We start from the raw sequence: 17,838 nt of genomic DNA, 5'->3' as shown, positions 1-17,838 counted from the left end.
ATGATCAAGGAGAGAATTCTAAGAGAATAGGAGTCTCTTTTTCCTTTTGTTTGGTAGTAAATGAAGCCTTTTAATAGTGCTCCAAAATCGTAACTTGATATTCATTGTTCAAGGATGATGTGAAAGGTTTTGGAGATGGCACATATCACAAAGATACAATTTTCCCCCATCCTCTCATTCTAGCCAAAGTAGGCTTGATATGTGTTAATCCCACCAAACCAAGACCCTCAAACAAGTCCTAAAGTGTTTGTTGGTGAGAAGGTCGATTCCATCACCAAGATGGACCAAGTCCCTTTTAGAACAACCCAATCCCTTGAGCCTTGCTCCCGACTAAGGCAAGGTTGTTATCATTAGGGCATTATGTCAAGGGTGACACTTCCCACACACACACACACACACACACACATACACACACACACTCATATATATATATATGATCTATATTTTCTTCTTTATGAGCTTCGATCTCAATAAGAATGCTAGTTCTTACTATTCATATGTTATGATGTTAATATACCACATCAATTTGTTATGCATGGATGATGAGATTCCATGGATAAAAAGTATACTTATTGGAGGGTTCCATTGGCATGCTTATGGTAGGAATTGACCTACGAATTCGGTAATTAGGAGTTAGGCGCCTTAACCATTCAGCCATGGGTGCTTGGTGGGGATCGTTGTATCTTATATATAATAATGCCTTGATGATAATAGCCTTACCTAAGTTGGGAATAAGGCTTGGGGGTCTAAAATGGACTTTGTCCATTTTAGATAGATATATAGATTGAAGAAACATGCACTCCTCATAACATGAGTGAAATAATAATCGCTCTCAGATGTATATAATTTCACCTTCACTAAGAGGTATATTGTGAAAAACTCCTTAGCCATCTACCACAAGAAGGCATCCAAGCAACTTAGGGATGTATTTGTGATGGACATCCATGTCTAAATGATGTAGCAATGTGGATAGGAGATATGTAGGAAGAGAACATGGATCTTTCGATGCATTGATAATCAAGGGCAAGGTGCATCATGTGTCATATTAGTGGAGAGTTGTCTTAAGATATGTGATACTAAGTTCCAAGAACTATGATACTTTGTAATTGGTCATGCCATGATCGATCTCACACATTACAAGCTAAAAAGATGATGTACAATGATTGGTCTATGTGGACTTTGTAAAATAAGACATCAATAATACTTTATTTTCTAAGAAGCTAGTTGTTGGCATTTTAGATCTAAACAATGAAAGCAATACCAATTTTTTAAAAATTAATTTTTTAGGATTAAAGTACTAACCTTCAGGTTTGGATGTTCTCAAACTTTAAGAAAGACAAAAGTTATGGAAACCTTAACCTCAAGGGGTATTTATAGGGTTCCTAACTGGGCTTTGTTGGGCTTTGTGGAGCCTAGTTTTGTTTGATCCGGTTTGATGACCCGACCCGAATAATATTGCATGATTTTTTAATGGGAGATTTACTGAGGCCTGTTGGGCTCGTTTAGCCCATTGTGGAACCACCTTTGTAATTAGGGTTTTTTAGTGTGGTGTGGCTGTCGTGTTATATATAGAGAGAAAATATTATAACCGCTATGGTTGTACTCTGTATTCTTCCCTGATAATAGTGATATCCCTGCAACTCCGTGGATGTAGGCAAATTGCCGAACCGCGTAAATACTGTCTTGTGCGTGTTATTGTTTTTCTTTAGCGTGTGTTTTCTCTATTTTTGTCTCTCATAGATTGGGAATTCGGTTTAAATTCCCTACAACTGGTATTAGAGCCTAGTGTCACAAGATGCTTCAAATGACCCTCCCCATGGCTTATATAGGAGGTGGGAAGCTTCTCGAGACCCTTGGAGACATCCACACTTAGCCACTAGTGGGAAGAGTGTGGAAGGTTCTAGAAATGCCTAGAGAAGTCCACACAACTCTACACTATGGAAGAAGGCATGAGAAGGGTCCAAAGCTTTCTAGAGAAATCTAGAAGTCTCTTGAATATTCTAGAATAGTGTAGGACATTCTAGAAGTCTCTTAAATATTCTAGAATAGTGTAGGACATTCTAGAATATTCATGAATTGTAAGGAACCCTCCAAGGTTCTAGAGAGTTCCATTGGTGCCTATAAATAGGTGAGGGCCTCATTTGGCCAAGGCACCAAGCAAGTGAGCATCCAAGCACTTGTAAAGGCTTTCTTGAGATAATAAAGCTTCCATTCTTTAAGGAGTTGCCTACTAAGCTCTTAAGCTTTTGAGTCGCGAGTGTCTTAGCCGAGCAAGCTAAGCATTGGGGATCAAGGCTGACTTAGCAAGATCAAGCGTCTTGACTTGCCTAAGTGCCGCACGAGCTTAGTGAACGACTAAGTCCGTGACAAGTGGTATCAGAGCGTGGTTACGAGGTGGGCATAGCAAAGGAAGCATGTCGGGTTCCAACGTGGAGGAGACTAGCGAGCAAACCCGTGGGAGGGAGACCGAGCCTACTGCACGGGGCAGGGGCAGAGGTAAGAAGGATACATCTCGTGATGTTGTTGCCAACATGGAGGCAAGGTTAGCCAAGGTGGAGCTAGCCATGGCAGACACCCGGGAAGGGGTGGACTTGATCGAGCAAGGCATGGAGAAGGGCTTAGAGGATCTAAGGGAGCAGATCCAAGACCTTCGCGAGGGGGTGCTGGTCTCACGAGTTCAGCCGGTGTCACACGAGGAGTTCATGTCCTTCCAAGACAAGGTCATGAGCATGTTCGCTAGTGTGGAGTCAAGGATGGAGGCCTTGACTGCACGAGTGGAGGCCCGAGACCAAGAGATTCGACAAGAGTTGGCCATCTATAAGACCGCTGTATCAGCTCGGGTCATGGCCACACAGGAGACATCTAGGGTGGAGGTGCCGAAGCCACATAGGTTTAGTGGCAATCGGGATGCCAAGGAGTTGGATAACTTCTTATGGCATATGGAGCGATACTTTGAGGCTATCGCATTGACGGATGAGGCGGCTAAGGTAAGAACTGCAACTCTCTACCTTACTGACACAGCTACTCTATGGTGGCGTCGAAGGTTTGCCGATATGGAGAAAGGCATTTGCACCATAGAGACGTGGGAGGATTTCAAGAGGGAGATCAAAAGGCAGTTCTACCCCGAGGACGTGGCTTACCTGGCTAGGAAAAACATGCGGCGTCTTAAGCACACAGGCTCAATACGCAACTATGTCAAGGAATTCTCTTCGCTCATGCTTGAGATTCCTAACATGACTCAGGAGGAGTTGCTATTCAACTTCATGGATAACCTGCAAGGGTGGGCCGAGCAGGAATTAAGGCGCCGAGGCGTTCAAGACTTAGCCACCGCTATGGCAGTAGCCGAGTCTTTAACGGATTATAGGAGGGGAGACTCCTCTAAGATTGCGTCTTTGGAGGATAGCCACGCCATGGGTGGGGGAGACGAGGTTCCAAGGGACCACAATGCTCCTAAAAAGGGATCAGGCAAGACGTCTAACGTCCGAGAAGGAAGGGATAAGGCGGAAAGGAAGGAGTTTACGCCTAAAATCAAATGCTTCCTGTGTGACGGTCCACATTGGGCACGGGATTGTCCAAAGAGGAAGGCGCTCAGTGCCATGATCGAGGAGAGGGAGCAGGAGGACGAAGCACATATGGGCTCAATGCAGCTACTAGGTGCCCTCCAATTCAACCCGAAGCCTAGTACGCCTGAGACCTCCTTACTAGCAGGGGTGCAAGTAAAGGAGGAAAAAGGGGAGCGAGCTGAGGTAGCCCGCACACACATGGAAGAGGTCACCAAGGGAAAGGTGAACTCAATGGGTAAGAGGAAGCAGCACTCTAAGCATTGGAAGCGCACGGGTCTGCATCCATCTGAAGCCTCACAGGAGATGGAGGTGAAGAATATCCTGGCTGAACGGGTCACCAGGAGACAAGGGGTCCTTCCTGTGATAGAATATCTAGTCCAATGGAAAGGACTACCTAAGAGGCAGGTAAGCTGGGAACATGCGGATGCCTTGAGAAAATTCTGGAAACACATCGAGAAGTTTCAGAATGAGGCAACGACGAGGACGTCGACGGCTTAGGTGGGGGAGAGTGTCACAAGATGCTTCAAATGACCCTCCCCATGGCTTATATAGGAGGTGAGAAGCTTCTAGAGACCCTTGGAGACATCCACACTTAGCCACTAGTGGGAAGAGTGTGGAAGGTTCTAGAAATGCCTAGAGAAGTCCACACAACTCTACACTATGGAAGAAGGCATGAGAAGGGTCCAAAGCTTTCTAGAGAAATCTAGAAGTCTCTTGAATATTCTAGAATAGTGTAGGACATTCTAGAATATTCATGAATTGTAAGGAACCCTCCAAGGTTCTAGAGAGTTCCATTGGTGCCTATAAATAGGTGAGGGCCTCATTTGGCCAAGGCACCAAGCAAGTGAGCATCCAAGCACTTATAAAGGCTTTCTTGAGATAATAAAGCTTCCATTCTTTAAGGAGTTGCCTACTAAGCTCTTAAGCTTTTGAGTCGCGAGTGTCTTAGCCGAGCAAGCTAAGCATTGGGGATCAAGGCTGACTTAGCAAGATCAAGCGTCTTGACTTGCCTAAGTGCCGCACGAGCTTAGTGAACGACTAAGTCCGTGACACTAGGGTTAGGTTTGAGTGGGAGCAATGGCAGAGGAAAGAGGAAAGGCGTCTGGAATAGAAAAGTTTGATGCCACAGACTTTGCGTATTGGAGGATGCAGATTGAAGATTATCTCTATGGGAGGAAATTGCATCTGCCTCTTTTGAGGACAAAACCTGAGAGCATGAAGGCTGAGGAATGGGCGCTTCTTGACAGACAGATTCTAAGAGTTATTAGGTTAACTCTGTCTAGGTCTGTTGCACACAATGTTGTAAAGGAGAAGACCACAACAGATCTGATGAAGGCTTTGTCTGATATGTATGAAAAGTCGTCCGCAAACAATAAGGTGCATCTAATGAAGAAATTGTTCAATTTGAAGATGGCAGAGAATGCATCAGTAGCACAACATCTGAATGAATTTAATACAATCACAAATCAATTGTCGTCTGTAAAAATTGATTTTGATGAAGAGATTCGTGCTTTGATCGTCTTGGCTTCTTTGCCAAACAGTGGGGAGGCAATGAGGATGGCAGTAAGCAATTCTACAGGAAAGGAAAAGCTCAAGCATAATGATATACGAGATTTAATTCTGGCTGAGGAGATTCGCTGAAGAGATGCAGGCGAAACCTCAGGATCTGGTTCTGCCCTAAACCTTGAGACAAAAGGCAGAGGTAATGATAGAAATTCAAACTAAGGTATATCAAAATCCAGAAATTCTAATAGGAACAGAAGTAAATCTAGATCAAACCAACAAGTACAATACTGGAACTGTGGGAAAACAGGTCACTTTAAAAGGCAATGTAAAATTTCTAAGAAGAAGAATGAAGATGATTCTGCTAATGCTGTAACAAAAGAGGTACAGGATGCATTACTTCTTGCAGTAGACAGTCCACTTGATGATTGGGTTTTGGATTCAAGAGCTTCGTTTCATATCACTCCACATCGAGAAATCATGCAGAATTATGTTGTAGGTGATTTTGGTAAGGTGTATTTGGCTAACGGTTCAGCCTTGGATGTTGTGGGTCTGGGAGACGTCCGGATATCATTGCCCAATGGGTTTGTTTGGTTACTGGAGAAGGTTCGACATATTCCTGACGTGAGGAGGAATCTGATTTCTATTGGACAACTTGATGATGAAGGACATGCAATACTATTTGTTGGTGGTACTTGGAAGGTTACAAAGGGAGTTAGGGTATTGGCTCGTGGAAAGAAGACTGGTACTCTGTATATGACCTCAAGTCCAAGAGACACAATTGCAGTTGCTGATGCAAGTACTGATACAAGTCTATGGCACCGCAGACTTGATCACATGAGTGAAAAAGGGATGAAGATGTTGTTGTCAAAAGGAAAACTACCAGAATTGAAGTCCATTGATTTTGACATGTGTGAAAGTTGCATATTAGGAAAGCAAAAAAATGTGAGATTTTTTAAAACTGGCAGGACACTGAAGGCTAAAAATTTGGAACTAGTACACACTGATTTGTGGGGGCCTTCTCCGGTTGCATCCCTGGGAGGTTCAAGGCAGTACATCACTTTTATTGATGACTCAAGCAGAAAGATATGAGTTTATTTTCTAAAAAATAAATCTGGTGTATTTGAAACTTTTAAGAAGTGGAAGGCCATGGTTGAGATAGAAACAGGTTTGAAAGTAAAATGTTTGAGGTCAAATAATGGAAGAGTACATAGATGGAAGGTTCAGTGAGTATTGTGCTGCACAGGGAATTAGAATGGAGATGACTATTCCTGGGACACCACAGCAGAATGGTGTGGCTGAGCGCATGAATAGAACTCTCAATGAGCGTGCTAGAAGTATGAGGTTGCATGCTGGACTACCAAAAACTTTTTGGGCTGATGTTGTTAGCACTGCAGCTTACCTGATAAACCGAGGACCATCAGTTCCCATGGAGTTCAGACTTCCTGAGGAGGTTTGGAGTGGTAAAGAGGTGAAGTTTTCACATTTAAAAGTTTTTTGTTGTGTTTTTTATGTTCATATTGATTCTGATGCTCGTAGTAAACTTGATGGAAAGTCAAAAATATGTTTTTTCATTGGCTATGGTGATGAGAAATTTGGCTATAGGTTTTGGGATGAACAAAACAGGAAAATCATCAGAAGTAGAAATGTGATATTTAATAAACAGGTTATGTACAAGGACAGGTCAATTGTAGTGTCAAATGTTATAAAGATAGATCAAAAGAAATCTGAGTTTGTCAACTTAGATGAATTGACTGAAAGTACTGTCCAAAAGGGGGGTGAAGAAGATAAGGAGAATGTAAATTCACAGGTAGATCTGAGTACACATGTAGCTGAAGTTCGCAGATCTTCCAGGAACATTAGACCTCCGCAACGTTATTCACCTGTTTTAAATTATCTCCTGTTGACTGATGGTGGTGAGCCAGAGTGTTATGATGAAGCCTTGCAAGATGAGAATTCAAGCAAGTGGGAGTTAGCCATGAAGGATGAGATGGATTCCTTGTTAGGGAATCAGACATGGGAACTGACTGAATTGCCAATAGGAAAGAAGGATTTGCACAACAAGTGGGTATACAGAATAAAGAATGAGCATGATGGTAGCAAACATTACAAGGCCAGATTAGTTGTTAAAGGGTTCCAGCAAAAGGAGGGCATTGACTACACAGAGATATTTTCTCCAATTGTAAAAATGTCAATAATCAGACTTGTACTGGGAATGGTGGCTGTAGAAAACGTACATCTTGAGCAGTTAGATGTGAAGATAACATTCCTTCATGGTGACTTGGAGGAAGGAAGACCTTTACATGATTCAGCCAAAAGGGTTCATTGTTCAGGGACAAGAGAATCTAGTCTGCAAATTGAGAAAAAACTTGTATGGCCTTAAACAAACTCCTAGACAGTGGTACAAGAAGTTTGACAGGTTTATGCATAGAATTGGGTTCAAGAGATGTGAAGTTGATCACTGTTGTTATGTTAAGTCTTTTGACAATTCTTACATCATATTACTGTTGTATGTGGATGATATGCTTATTGCAGGGTCTGACATTGAGAAGATTAATAATCTGAAGAAATAATTGTCCAAACAGTTTGCAATGAAGGATTTGGGAGTTGCAAAACAAATCCTTGGTATGAGAATCATTAGGGACAAGGCTAATGGTACATTAAAGCTTTCACAGTTAAAGTATGTGAAGAAAGTTCTCAGTAGGTTCAACATGAATGAAGCTAAACCAGTGAGCACACCCTTGGGTAGTCATTTTAAACTAAGCAAAGAACAGTCACCGAAGACAAAAGAAGAAAGGGACCATATGAGGGAGGTGCCCTATGCCTCAGCTATTGGCAGCTTGATGTATGCTATGGTGTGTACAAGGCCAGACATTGCACATGCAGTAGGAGTTGTGAGCAGATTCATGAGTAGGCTTGGAAAGCAGCATTGGGAGACAGTAAAGTGGATTCTAAGATATCTGAAAGGTTCATTAGATACATGTCTTTGTTTCACAGGTGCAAGTTTGAAACTGTAGGGTTATGTAGATGTTGATTTTGCTGGTGATATTGATAGTAGAAAGAGTATTACTGGGTTTGTTTTTACTCTAGGTGGTACAGCTATATCATGGGTTTCAAATCTACAGGAGATTGTTACTTTGTCTACTACAGAAGCTGAGTATGTTGCAGCAACTGAAGCTGGAAAGGAGATGATTTGTCTACATGATTTCTTAGATGAATTGGGTAAGAAGCAGGAGATGGGCATTCTACACAGTGACAGTCAGAGTGCAATTCTTCTTGCCAAAAATTCGGCTTTTCATTCAAAGTCGAAGCATATACAAACAAAATACCACTTTATCCGTTATCTTGTTGAAGATAAACTGGTAATACTTGAGAAGATTTGTGGATCTAAGAACCCGGCAAACATGTTGACAAAGGGTGTCACTATTGAGAAGTTGAAGCTGTGCGCAGCTTCAATTGGTCTTCTAGCTTGAGGACATGAAGATGAGTTGCAGGGATGAGGGATTGTTTCTTGGAGGATAGTGGTTTGATGTTGGTGATTGGACTAGTCTCCAAGTGGGAGATTTGTTAGGCTTTGTGGAGCCTAGTTTTGTTTGATTCGGTTTGACGACCCGACCCGAATAATATTGCATGACTTTTTAATGAGAGATTTATTGAGGCTTGTTGGACCAGTTTAGCCCATTGTGGAACCACCTTTTGTAATTAGGGTTTTTTAGTGTGATGTGGTTGTCGTGTTATATATAGAGAGAAAATATTATAACCATTGTGGTTGTACTCTGTATTCTTCCTTGATAATAGTGATATCCCTGCAACTCCATGGATGTAGGCAAATTGCCGAATTACGTAAATACTGTCTTGTGCATGTGATTGTTTTTCTTTGGCGTGTGTTTTCTCTATTTTTGTTTCTCATAGGTTGGGAATTCGGTTTAAATTCCCTACAGGCTTAAGTGACTTGAGCCCACATGGGCTTAGGTCACTTAATTTAACCCAAAATGGATCCTAATTGATTAATTAACCAAAAGGCCTACTAACTAATCAGTTAGCCCAATCTAGAGACCTTGTTCATTTACCCCTGTGTAACCTTACGTAATTACTAAAATGCCCTTATGCACAAAACTGAATCTAAAGCTAATTCGCCCTTTATAATTTGTGTCAATAAAGTATATGAGCTCAGAACGGGGACCACCATTGAGACCCATAGGAGTATTAGCTTCCTCATAATCTAATTCTAAAGTTGATTCTACATCTCACTACAGAGAATCAAGTAAACTCCAATATCCTATGTGAATAACAACGAGACATTATGTATTCAGATTCGTGACCTACTATCCACTACAAGCAGACTCCTCATGAACCGGTGTCCGTAATCTAATAAGGTAGTGCTATCACCTATCAAAATTACTTCTCAAATCCTTGAGTTACAAATCTCACTTATTATGTAATCGAATGACATACTCTAGCTCCAAAGAGCATATGTCAAATTCCACTAAAGGAATTATTATGACCACAGATTTCATGATCACATGTCATTTCGATAAGCCAAGGGGATACACTGTCTCAATTCCATGAGATATGATAGTGCCTCTATTAAGAATACCTGTTGCCACCAGCCTCCATCAACAATGACTCAATTCATTAGTATATATGACTACTTTAAGGTTTCACCCATAAGTCAAAGTCTTTTTGTTGATTTTGGCACAGACTCAATATCCTCTCAAGATTGAGAGTTCATGCAGTATAGTAACTTGGTGAATCATGACAATTGATAGCCTTGCACCATGATTCATCGTAGGTCCTATCCAGTGTACATGGGAGTGCACTCACCATGGAAACTCATCCTAATGGCCAAGACAAGTCATCCCTCCAATTAGGAGGTGATGCACTACAATCTCTATTAGATTGCCCAAATCCATGAACTGACTATGGACAACTTATCTACTTGCAAGGAACCCATGACTTGTATTTTCTGTGCAACTCCTAATGCACACAAGTCATGTACAATGTATGAGACATGAGTTGAATGCTCAAATCAATGTCAATACACCAAAGGGATAACAAGGGGATAGTTAAGTCTAACTTTGTTACATCATGTCTTGCTTTCAAAGGCTCAATCCCAACACTAATCACATGGGATGATGAGGATTTTAGGTTTTGAGGGGAAAGTAGAGTAGAATGAGAGGGTGAGAAAGGGTTGGACATGTGGCAATATATTTAAGGAGAGAAATTTGGAAAAGTAAAAATTTCTTTCTTCTTTTTTTTAGAGGGAAATTAAGACTTTCTATAGTGATCCAAAATATTAAATCACATTTTAATTATTCAAGGATAATTTGGAAGCCTCTACAGATAACATGTGTATAAAGGCATAATGTCCTTCCCACCCAATTCTAGTCAAAATCACAATGAGCATCTTGCCTTAGCCACTAAACTAAGATCCTCAAATTAGTGCCAAAGTATTTAGTGGTGGAAAAACCCCAACTTTACCATTGAGATACATCATGGCACTATGTTAATGTAATGATCTACTCTCAATCATGTAGATATTGTTTGTTTTAGTCTCAATAGACCCTTATAATTTTAAAACATGTCCACAAGGTTAAGAGGAGTTCATACATGTATATATTGCCATGAATTTTTTCACCTATCCAATGTGAGATATTACAATCTCCCTCCCTTATACAGACATGATGTACTCGTCATATCCTACAAGATTGTCGTGCTTATCTGATAAACGCCTTTTATAAGGCTAAACAAACTCTTATACCAAGGTCGAGGATTGACTTCAATACTATTTGTAATGACCCCCTCCTAGCCAATAGGGGAAAAAGTTCTAAAGGCACAAGGGTTAATCATTCTTAGATTTGACAATATCTACATGGTTGAGAATTAGTCGTTACGAATGATATGAGAGTCAAACCTCAACCTTGGTATGAGAGTTTGTTTGTCCTTGCAAGGGGTGCTTGTTTGTTTGACCTTATAATTTTGTGGGACTCAACAAGGACATGTTTGTTTTAAAGAGTGATTGTGATATCATACATTGAATAGGTGAAAATTTTCTTGGCATTATATATGTATGAGTTCATCTTAATCTTTGGATGTATTTTAAAGTCGTAAAGGTTTATTGGGCCAAAAGTGTATAATATCTACACGGTTGGAAGCGGGTTATTTTCCTAACACTATATGTACAAGCTCCTCTTAACCTTATGGACACGTTTTAAAACCATGGGGTCCATTAGGCATAGAGCGGTTAATATCGCAAGGAGATCGTTACTAATGGTATCAAAGTCAAACCTCAACCTCGATGTGGGGGTTTGTTTGGTCTCACAAAAGATGTTTGTTTATTTAGCCCCACAGTCCTATGGAACATGACTAGAACGTCATGTTCGTATGGGGGCGGTTGTGATATCCTATATCAGATAGGGGAAAAAGTTTCTAGTATTAAATATGTATGAGCTTCTCTTAACCTTGTGGATGAGTTTTAAAGTTGTGAGGGTCCTTAGGCTTAGAGTTGATAATATCTACCCGGTTAGGAGCGGGTCATTAAAGTTAAGGACAACACCTTTGAGGGTATATAGTGTTGGGAACCCCAAATTACTCTGTTCCATGCCCTAGATCTCATAGAGTGCATGAATCTACCCCTAGGTATCTCTAGATCTAACAAAGCATAAATAAATGGCTTCACAAACATAGAATAATACAAATCTAGAGATTAAAACTCATATCTACGTTTTGGATGTTTCCAAATCGAAATCCATCTTATGAAGAACATGCCTGAAAAAGCTTTGGAGGTCTCATACACCCAAACTCTTCCGCCTGATGACTCGAACCATGTCCATGGCACTCCAAAGAGTGGACTTTGGAAGGGTGGATGCTTAGACTCCCACTCTCTTTGGATTTGGAAAACAACAGACCCTAACCCCATAAAGAGGCATTTATAAGGTTCATCTACTAGGCTTAAGTGACATAAGCCCACATGGGCTTAGATCACTTAATATAATCCAAAACGGTCTTAATTGATTAATTAACCACATAAGTCATCTAATTAATCAATTCGCCCAATTCAAAAACTTTACTCACTATCCCCTATGCAACCTTGCGTAATTATCAAAATGTCCTTATGCACAAAAGTGAACTAAGAGTCAACCAACCCTCATAAACCGTGTCATCATGATATATGAGTTCAGAGTGGGGACCATTGGAACCCATAAGAGTACTGGCTCCCTTATAATCCAATTTTGAAATTGATTCAACATCCCACTATAGAGAATCAACTGCACTCCAGTACCTTATGTAAATAATAATGAGAGAAAGCTCGGATTCGTCACCTATTATCCACTGCATGCAAACCCCCAATGGATTGGTATCTAAAATCTAACAAGGTAATGTTATTACCTATCAAAATTACTTTTCAAATCCTGGAGTTACAAATTTCACTTATTATGTGATCAATTGACATACTTAAGCTTCAAGGAGTAGATGTCAAGCTTAAGTATGTCAAGCTCCACTATACGAATTACTGTGGCCATCAATTTCACGATTACATGTGTTTTGGATCACTCAATGGGACACACTATTTCAATCCCATGAGATATTATGGTGCATTTATTGAAAATACCCGTTGCCACCAGCCTCCATCAACTGGGACCCAATACATAGGGAAATATGGTCACTTTAGGATTTCACTTATAGGTCAAAGTCTTCTGTTGATTTTAGCATAGGCTTAATATCCTCTCAAGGTTGAGAATCCATACAGTATAGTAGCTTGGTGAATTATGACAACTGATAACCTCACGTCATGATTCACCTTAGATCCTATCCAGTGTGTATCACATACACTACTACACTTACCATGGCAAACCCATCCCGACCGTCAAGACAAGTCATCCCTCCAATTAAGAGATGGTGCACTATAGTCTCTATTAGATTGCCCAAATTTATAAACTGACTATGGATAACTCATCTATTTATAAGGAACCCATGACTTGTATTCTCTATGCAACTCCTAATACATCCAAGTCATGTACAATGTAAGAGATATGGGTTGAATGATCAAATCAATATCAATGCATGAAAGGATGGTAAGGGAATTGTCAAGTTTGAATTTATTACATCATGTCTTGCTTTTAGGAGCTCAATTTCAACATATAGAAAATTATCCTCCCATAACTATTATGAAGGAAAAGTATATTTCTTCTTCTTGTAACATGAGTGTGCTTATCTCTTTCAAGGGCATATAATGTCACATTCACAAGGTGGTAAAGTAGGAAAGGCATTTGCCCACCCCCTACAACTCACCCATCCACTTAGGGGTGCAATTTTTGGGGGACTCAACACAACTCCACCCAAAACCTATCCCTTTTTGCAATTTGGGTTAGGCTTTCGAAAAATAAAAAATCTAATTGAATTTAGGTTGGGATGTCAGGCTACCTAAACCTAAATTAAGTATTTAATGATTTTAATTAGATAATTATATTTTAATTTATATATATCATAAATAATTGAATTTTATACTATATTATTTAAGTAGTGATATTCAAATTGTAATTAACTTTAAGAATTTAAATAATACTTTAATATTTTATCTTATATAAAAATAGATATATTAACTTCTTATCTATTAAAATTAAACTACTTACCTATTGGATGGAAACTTATTATCACTATCCTTGTACTAAAAAAAATTAATCCACTTAGCCTCTTTTGTTGTGGATTTTCTTTCCCCTTATGTGTATATTGTTTTTTTTATCCAATGTACATGATATTTAACCCTCATGGGAAATGGTTTGTTCTATTATGGGGGAGTTGGGTTCTTAGTTACTTTTAACCTTGTTTTTTTATCAAGTGTACATGATTTTTAACCCTCATGGGAAGTGATTAGTTCTACTGTGAGGGATTCAGGTTCTTGGTTACTTTTAACCAACTTTTGTACATCTTCTAAGGATTTCTCATCCTTGTGCTCATTTTCAAATGAATGAAGATGTGTTATTTTTGTCTATAACAAAAAAAATAAAAAATAAAAAATTGTTGCATTAGATTGATGGATTTGATGTTGATGAAATTAACATTTACGGTTTTATTCCTACGCATTGTGAAATATAAAAGCAAGCTTTCTTTTGGCCTACTAATATATCATACATTTTTTTTTTCCTTCAGTGTGACCTAACCTAACTTAACTCAACCTAACCTAAACTGAGTTTTGACTTGACTAACCCACGTAACTCGCCCAACCCAAGCATAACTCATACATTTTTCCTCTAACCAAAGTCTAACCCAATTTCAACCTAATCTTGGGAAAAAAAAAAAAGTTTAGTTTAAGCTTGGATTGGGCAAATAGGGCTACAAATGATGTTGGGTTGGACTTTGGACAAATGTAACTTATTCTTGGGTTAACTATCAATCCCAACCTAACCAGCTTGAGTTGCACACCTACACCCACTTACAAACATACAAACATTTATGTTCCATAGGCATTTAAGTGACCTCAAGGATGTAGTTTGAGATAATATGCATATCCAAAAGACACAACACTGTGACATAGGAGATATGTAGGGAAAACATGGACTTTTCCATGCATCAATGCTTAAGGGCAAAGTGCCTCAAATGTTGTGTTAGCAAAGAGGTGTCTTGAACGTGTGACACTAAGTTCCAAGGTACATGTTGCCCTATAATTGGTCTTGCTAGTTAGATGCATGGAATGCAATGATTGGCCTTTGATCATGGACTTTTTAAAATAAAACATCAATAATATCTTATTCTCTAGGAGGCCTACCACTTAGGATAGCGAGTTGTCAAAGGTTGGAGGGGAGAATGAGTTACAATGAGGGGCGAGAGGGGGTTTGAGAAAGTGATAGCATGATTTAAGAGAATATTCTAGTGGAGCAAGAATTTATTTCTTCTTTTGTTCGTCAAAGGAATGGAGCCTTCATATAGTGCTCCAAAATAGTGACCCACGTTAATTGTTCAAGGATAATGTGGAAGCATCTAGAAATGAGTTGTCTCACAAAGGCACAATAGTCCCCCTCCCTCTCAATTTTAGTTGATATGTGTCAATCCCCCCTTAGCTAGCCTCCAGCTTTAACCACTAAATCAAGACCCTTAAATTAGTCTAAAAGTATTCAATAGTAAGAAGGTCAACTCCACCTCCAATATGTGTCAATTCCATTTGGAATACTTCCAACTCAAGTGGGTCTATTAGCATCAAGGCATTGTATCAAGAACAATACCTTTGATGGGACATATGAGATCAACCAGACAACTATTACAGAAAATACATGCAGTCCTTGTAACATGAGAGAAACAATCACCCTTTTCAGGTACATATAATGTTACCTTCACCACCATATGGGTGCATCCATGTTCCATGGACATCTAGGTGACCCACGGATCTATTTTGAGATAGGCATCCATGTCCTAATGACATAACTCTGTGGCATAGAAGCAATGTAGGAAAAACATGGACCTATCCATGCATCAGAGGTAAGGGTAAGGTGCACCAGGGGTCATGTTTTTTAGGAACGTCTTGAGCATGTGACTCGAAATTCGAGGATACATGGTGCTTTGTAATTGGTTGTGCCACAAGGAATGCAATGACTGGTCCAAGGGGACTTTGCAAAATAAGACATCAATAATTCCTTTTTCTGTAAGGACAGTTATCTATTCTTTTTAGAGGTGATTTTCTCCTCTAGCCTTTTTATGCTCTTAATTGTTGTAATCATGCGAATATCATAGAAAATCAAAGATTTGATCTTGTTGTGCACACATCCTTTTCTACTCACTTGGCCCCATGTTTTAACCAAAATGCATTTTTTTCCTTCTGAATACCTTTCAAATCTGCTGAGACTGATGCCCACTATGATTTGGATAAATTAACATCAAAAGGCCTGAACTATACTATGGGTGGTTGTTCTGATTTGCAGTTGTTTTAACATTTTTCATCAATTTTGCTTGTCTGTCCTAGTTTTGAACAAGATCAGTCTTTTCTTCTGGTCAATTTGCCTCCAGTATTTGCAAATTAGTAAGAAAGATAAATCTGTCATCTATAAAGTTTCTGCTGCTGTGTCTTTTAGACTGCTGGAGCATCTAATAAGTCCTTTTAAGGTGTGGACAGTTCCAGTTTTGAACTTAAAATCATGTTGATTTGAGTCCCCCTGTAGTAAGCACACCTCTGCAGATGAGATTTGTTCTCTGAGAGCTCTGCCACGTGTTTACACCATGATTGACTTCATTAATGAATTTTGTCTCAATATTGGTTTGGTAAGCACATTTGTCCAAGTGCCCAACAATTGCTGAGTTGATTTTCATGAGGTTCATGCCTGACACTTCCCAACTTTGTGACATGACCTTTGACCTTGGACTCATTGTTCTTAATTTGTTGTCCTTTGCTTCTAGGTTGGTAAGTGTATTCTCTTTTGTGGCAGTTAAGTAATTCAAGCTGGGATTTCCTATGCTTTAAAAATGGGTGCTAAATGTTGACTCTAAACCCATCTATCTCCTTTATCAAAGTGTACCTTCCCTATCTTAAAACATGCATTTAAAAATCCTGTTCAGGATTTGGTTTCCACCAAAGTATATTGAGAACTTTCCATTGTGTTAACTTCCTATCACTTCTTTCAGATGATGATCTTTAGTAGTATATTTCTCTGGCATAAATAAATTTGATTCAGTAAGTTCTAGTTTCTAGTTTCTTGCCTTGATTTCTCATAATTTCCACTTTGATTTCATGAGTTTGATTTAGCAATATTTGTCTCATCTGCATCTAATTAAACATTTTCCTCTTTTGTCTTAAATTTTTCTATAATCAAAGCTCAGATGTAGTCTCTGTACCTTACATTCCATCTCTGATGTCAGTGAATTCTATTGCAATTCTAACAGAATTATATCCCTGGGAACATTTGTCATAAGTTAATCCTACTATGTAGTGGTTATATGAAAATTTTCATTGCTTTGTTATGTTATGAACCTTTCTTTTGCTAGTTATATAACCAAAACCTACTGGCGTTTTGAAGCTTGATGTATCTCTTCTTAGAGACTCTCTCCTGATTATTCTTTCAATATATATATATGAGGCGTTATGGCCAATATTTCTCAATTATATGAATAGCTAAAGCTGGTTTCATTTGTATCAACTGGTATTTGTCTCATACGGCTGCATTTTTTAATTCAGAATATCTTCTCCATGGAGTCTTTTGTCAAGACCCGAGGTCTTCCAGAGGATGTTATTGCTGGATGGCGTCCAAAGGTGATGAGTTAAAGCAGTTTGGAGCTATCATTTTCCTTGCTTACCCTTCTGTTCACTATTTCAAAAAATGGATTTCATAATAGGATAGTCCTACAGATCATATCTAAACTCAAATGTCTCCCAATATGGCTTTGCTGGTCACAAGGCCTTTGTGTCGGGGCGTGTGATGATTCCAATGGTTCTTGATATCTCAATTCCATCTGTTTTCTTCATGATAAAATAAGAAACCATGCTCCCCATGTGAAGAAGTATGAAATGGACATAAAAAATTGAACAGTGGGATTGCTTCAAATGTAGGAAGTTCATGATAAAATTCAGTCACTGATCTTTTGAAAGTAGAGGTTTGGACTTCTACATAAATTAGATTTTAATTTGGGTTTGACCTTTTAAGTTAATTTCATTGTTTTGGGTTTAATAATGGACTTTGGGCTTTCGATTTCAAGCTTAGTTTTGGGTTTGTATATTGATTTAGGTCTGGGCCTGGGTTTTTTAATTCAATGGGCTTATTCCTATTTCAATTACTTGATGGGTCTACTT

General features: G+C 39.2%; 1 protein-coding gene across 1 annotated transcript in view; it reads left to right on the top strand.

Moving 5' to 3' along the window:
- LOC100258402 (glutathione S-transferase DHAR3, chloroplastic) overlaps positions 1-17,528 on the top strand; it is a 52,865-nt gene extending 35,337 nt beyond the window's left edge. The window contains exon 6 of the mRNA XM_002266070.5: positions 17,227-17,528. Within this exon, the coding sequence (XP_002266106.1) occupies positions 17,227-17,313 (87 nt within the window). The 3' untranslated portion in view covers positions 17,314-17,528. The remainder of the gene's footprint in view (positions 1-17,226) is intronic.
- The last annotated feature ends 310 nt before the right edge of the window (positions 17,529-17,838 follow it).

This window comes from Vitis vinifera, chromosome 14 (assembly GCF_030704535.1).
Source record: "Vitis vinifera cultivar Pinot Noir 40024 chromosome 14, ASM3070453v1".
NCBI classification, from domain to species: domain Eukaryota; kingdom Viridiplantae; phylum Streptophyta; class Magnoliopsida; order Vitales; family Vitaceae; genus Vitis; species Vitis vinifera.
Note: the sequence above shows the minus strand (reverse complement) of the source record. Positions and strands in the feature narration are given on the sequence as shown.